This window comes from Erinaceus europaeus, chromosome 15 (assembly GCF_950295315.1).
Source record: "Erinaceus europaeus chromosome 15, mEriEur2.1, whole genome shotgun sequence".
Lineage (NCBI taxonomy): Eukaryota > Metazoa > Chordata > Mammalia > Eulipotyphla > Erinaceidae > Erinaceus > Erinaceus europaeus.
The window spans coordinates 20,333,271-20,337,511 of record NC_080176.1 but is presented as its reverse complement, the minus strand read 5'-3'; the positions used below and the strand labels follow the sequence as shown (position 1 = coordinate 20,337,511).

The 4,241-nt window shown below is 50.3% G+C and overlaps 1 protein-coding gene across 1 annotated transcript; it reads left to right on the top strand.

The window, feature by feature from the left end:
• The first annotated feature begins 1,466 nt into the window (after positions 1 to 1,466).
• NUPR2 (nuclear protein 2, transcriptional regulator) lies at positions 1,467 to 3,743 on the top strand. Its single transcript, XM_060173144.1, has 2 exons — positions 1,467 to 2,010; positions 3,527 to 3,743. Exon 1 carries the CDS (start codon positions 1,709 to 1,711, stop codon positions 2,003 to 2,005), a length of 297 nt encoding a protein of 98 aa, XP_060029127.1. The 5' UTR covers positions 1,467 to 1,708; the 3' UTR covers positions 2,006 to 2,010; positions 3,527 to 3,743.
• The last annotated feature ends 498 nt before the right edge of the window (positions 3,744 to 4,241 follow it).

The following is a 4,241-nucleotide window of genomic DNA, read 5'->3' as shown; positions in this document are numbered from 1 at the left end:
GGGTAGATAGCAGTGCTCTGGTTCAGTTACCAGCCCCACCATAAACCAGAGCTGATCAGTGTTCTGGTCTCCCTCTCCGTTTATTTCTCTCTCTTTCTCATTAAAGTAAATGAATAAAATAACTCCCATGTCAGACTTCCAGGTCCTAGATTCAGTCTCCCAAATGACCATAAGCCAGAGCTGAGCAGTGCTATGGTAAATAATAATAATTTAAAATAAACCCTCAGGGGAGCCAGGCAGTGGTGCACCCAATTGAGTGCACACATTACCAAAAGCAAGAATATGGGTTGAAGCCCGAGCCTCCAAGGTCTCAGGTTCAATCCCCCATACGACTACAAGCCAAAGCTGCACATTGCTCTTGTTAACCAAACATTTTTTTTATTAAAAATACATTCTCTTATAGGTCCCAAAAGGATGACAGAGGACATAGTGGGGGTTGTATTGTTATATGGAAAACTGGGAAATGTTATGCATGTACAAACTATTGTATTTACTGTCGAATGTAAAACATTAATTCCCCAATAAAGAAATTTTTAAAAAATTAAAAATCACGTGACACAAAGCGCAAGGACCGTATGGAGCCCCCGGCTCCCCACCTGCAGGGGGGGGTCGCTTCACAATCAGTGAAGCAGGTCTGCAGGTGTCTGTCTTTCTCTCCCCCTCTGTCTTCCCCTCCTCTCTCCATTTCTCTCTGTCCTATCCAACAACGAAGACATCAAAAACAACAATAATAACTACAACAATAAAACAACAAGAGCAACAAAAAGGAGTAAACAAATAATTTTTTTAAAAAATTAAAAATACATTCTCAACTACCAGAGCTATTTCTTTATTAATCTTTATTTATGTATTGGATAGAGGCAGCCAGAAATCGAGAGGAAGGGAGAGACAGAGAGGAGACAGACAGACACCTGCAGCACTGCTTCCCCACTCGCAAAGCTTTCCTCTCGCAGGTGGAGGCTGGGAGCTTGAACCCGGGTCCTTGCCCACTGGCCACATGTGCGCTCAACCAGGTGTGCCACCGCCCAGTCCCCCAGAGCTATTTCTTTAAAGCCTACACTTGACAATTTTTAACAGTCTTCTCATGCTATCAAATAACCTAGCAAAATAAAACATGAGAGCCTACAGAGGAATGAGGGGTATCACACTTTCTTTAACATTTTTGTCTGTTTCTGCTTTTTAAAAAATTTTCTCATTTACAAGAGGAGATCAAGGAGAAAGAGCATCACAGCTTGTAAGGCTTCCCCCTTGCCGGTTGGGGCCCACGGTTTGAACCCGGATCCTTGAGCACCGTAAAGTGTAAGCACCGTAAAGGCGCGCCACCATCTGGCCCCTGCTTCTTTTACCAAAGCACTGCTCAACTCTGGCTTATGGTGGGGCTGGGGATTGAACCTGGGGCTTCAGAACGTCAGATATAAGAGACCTTTGCATAACCGTTATGCTGTTTCTCCCCCTCCTGCCCCATCACCGCCAAGAAGTCTTTAACTGTTTTACATTCATCTGTTTCCGATCATTGCCCAACACGAAAACCTCAGTGGGACTCAGCGGCCCCTGTCCAGGCCCGCGGCTCGCGACTCGCACTGACGTCCGCGCGGGAGCTCAGAGGCTCTGTGACTTCAGGTCTAGGCCCCGCCCCCGAGTCGGAGCCAATCGGCGCGCGGGGGCGGGGCTTCCAGAAAGGCGCTCGTGCGCCGCCGGCGCGGGAGAGATGGACCGACCCTCTCGCAGCGCCCGGGCCTCGGCCCCGCCGCCGCCACCCCGGCCGCGGCCGCCCGCGAGCGCCGAGGAGGAGCTGCCCGACTGCCCGGACCACCACTACCTGCGCGACTTCCCGGCCTGCGGGGCGGGGCGCAGCAAGGGTCGGACGCGGCGGGAGCGGGAACTGCGCACCAACTGGCGGGTGCCCGGTGGCCACGAGCGCAAGATCGCGCAGAAGCTCGTCAACGGGCAGCGCCGGCGGCGCCAGCGGCAGCTGCAGCCCCGGCCGCGGACTCGTCTTGCCTGAGCCGGGTGCGTGCGCCCCGCCCCGCCTCATCGAGGCCCCGCCCCAGGACAGCCAGGTCACGCCCCCTCGACGCCCCTCCCGGGACAACACGTCACGCCCCCTACACGTCTCGCCTCACCCGGGACAGTCACGTCACGCCCCCTCTAGGCCCCGCCCCAGGACAGCCGTGCCACGCCCTCTTAAACGCCTCGCCGCACCCGGGACAGTCACGTCACGCCCCTTCTAGGCCCCGCCCCAAGACAGCCATGCCACGCCCTCTTGAACGCCTCGCCGCACCCGGGATAGTCACATCACGCCCCTTCTAGGCCCCGCCCCAGGACATCCATGCCACGCCCCCTAGACGCCACGCCCCACCATGCTGCCTCTTCTGGGCGGCCCTCCACCTCAACCTCTTCCCAGCTTGTTTCCTGACTGCAGTTACAGTGATGTGGAACTCCCTCTTAGAATTTGGGGGAGAAGGGGCGAGGAAATGCAGAAGCGAATTATTTCCAGTGCTTCTGCCCGGACTGCAGAAAATTACTGATTTCTCTCTTAATAAAACTATATATGGGAGTCGGGCAGTAGCGCAGCAGGTTAAGCGCAAGTGGCACAAAGTGTAAGAACCGGCCTAAGGATTCTGGTTCGAGCCCCCAGCTCCCCACCTGCAGGGGGATTGCTTCACAGGCGGTGAAGCAGGTCTGCAAGTGTCTTTCTCTCCCCGTCTTCCCCTCCTCTCTCCATTTCTCTGTCCTATCTAACAACGACAACATTAATAACAATAATAGCTAAAACAACGACAACAAAAGAAAATAAAATTTTTTTAAAAGTATATATATATATACATATGCCGGGCGGTAGCGCAGTGGGTTAAGCGCACATTAGTTACGTAAAGCGCTAAGACCAGCATAAGGATCCCGGTTCGAGCCCCCGGCTCCCCACCTGCTGGGGGTGGAGGGAGGGTCGCTTCACTGGTGATGAAGCAGGTCTGCAGGTGTCTTTCTTCCTCTCTGTCTTCCCCTCTTCTCTCCATTTTCTCTCTGTCCTATCCAACAACAACAATAGTAAAACAATAAACAACAAAAGGGAAAAAATAGCCTCCAAGAGCAGTGGATTTGTAGTGCAGGCACTGAGCCCCAGCAATAACCCTGGAGGCAATATATATATTGGGTGCGGTAGACAGCATAAATGGTTATACTAAAGAGACCGACATGCCTGAGGCTCCAAAGTCCCAGGTTCAATCCTCCCACCACCACCATCTGTCAGAACTGAGCAGTGCTCTGGTAATAAGTAAATAAATAAATAAATAAGTAAATAAAATACATTTATATTTATTATCGGATAGAAACAGAAATTGAGAGGGGAGGGGTAAGCAAAGAGGGAAAAAGACAGAGAGCTGCTTCATTATTCCCAAAGCTTCCTCCCTGCAGGTGGGGACCTGGGCTTAAACCCAGGACTTTGCGCACCGTAATGTGTGCTTTCAACCAGGTGTGCCACTGCCTGCCCCCTCCCCACCCTGATTTCTCTTTGTCTGATTTCTTACAGGATCCCCAAAGGACCTGATCAAAGTATTTTCTCTGACTCCAGCTGTAACTGTGGTCCAATGAGAGAGAGAATCCATGTCGATCAACAGAACTTTTGGACTTCGCTTAAGTTTACTTTTACTTTAACTGACTGTCTTTTACTTACTGACTGTTAAGTAAGTAACACCCAAGTGGGTATGCCTTTTTAGGGTTTTTAATTAAAAAAGGAGCAGCAAGGATGGCAGTTTAACCCTTCTGATTTTTTCCCCTCCATTTCTACCTATTTTGTTTCAAGCCCGGAAATAATACAAGTTCTTATGTATAAACAAGTCACAAAAATGAACACAAGGAGAGCAAAGATTGGGATAAGATTTCAGTCCAAGGATCATAGTTGTGCAGGTCTAATCTTTGTTTTCCAGAACAGGAATACTTTGGATTATTTTATTTTTTTTTAGATTTATTTTCCCTGTTGTGGCCCTTGTTTTTTTATTATTATTGTTGTTGTTATTGATGTCATCATTGTTGGATAGGATAGAGAGAAATGGAGAGAGATGGGGAAGACAGAGAGGGGGAGAGAAAGACAGACACCTGCAGACATGCTTCACCGCCTGTGAAGCGACTCCCCTGCAGGTGGGGAACCAAGGGCTTGAACCGGGATCCTTGAGCCAGTCCTGTGCTTTGCGCCACGTGCACTTAATCCGCTGTGCTACCACCCAACTCCCAATACTTTGGATTAT

Bases quoted from the DNA above. Each gene is read 5' to 3' on its own strand.
- NUPR2 (XM_060173144.1), top strand. From the start codon at position 1,709: ATGGACCGACCCTCTCGCAGCGCCCGGGCCTCGGCCCCGCCGCCGCCA.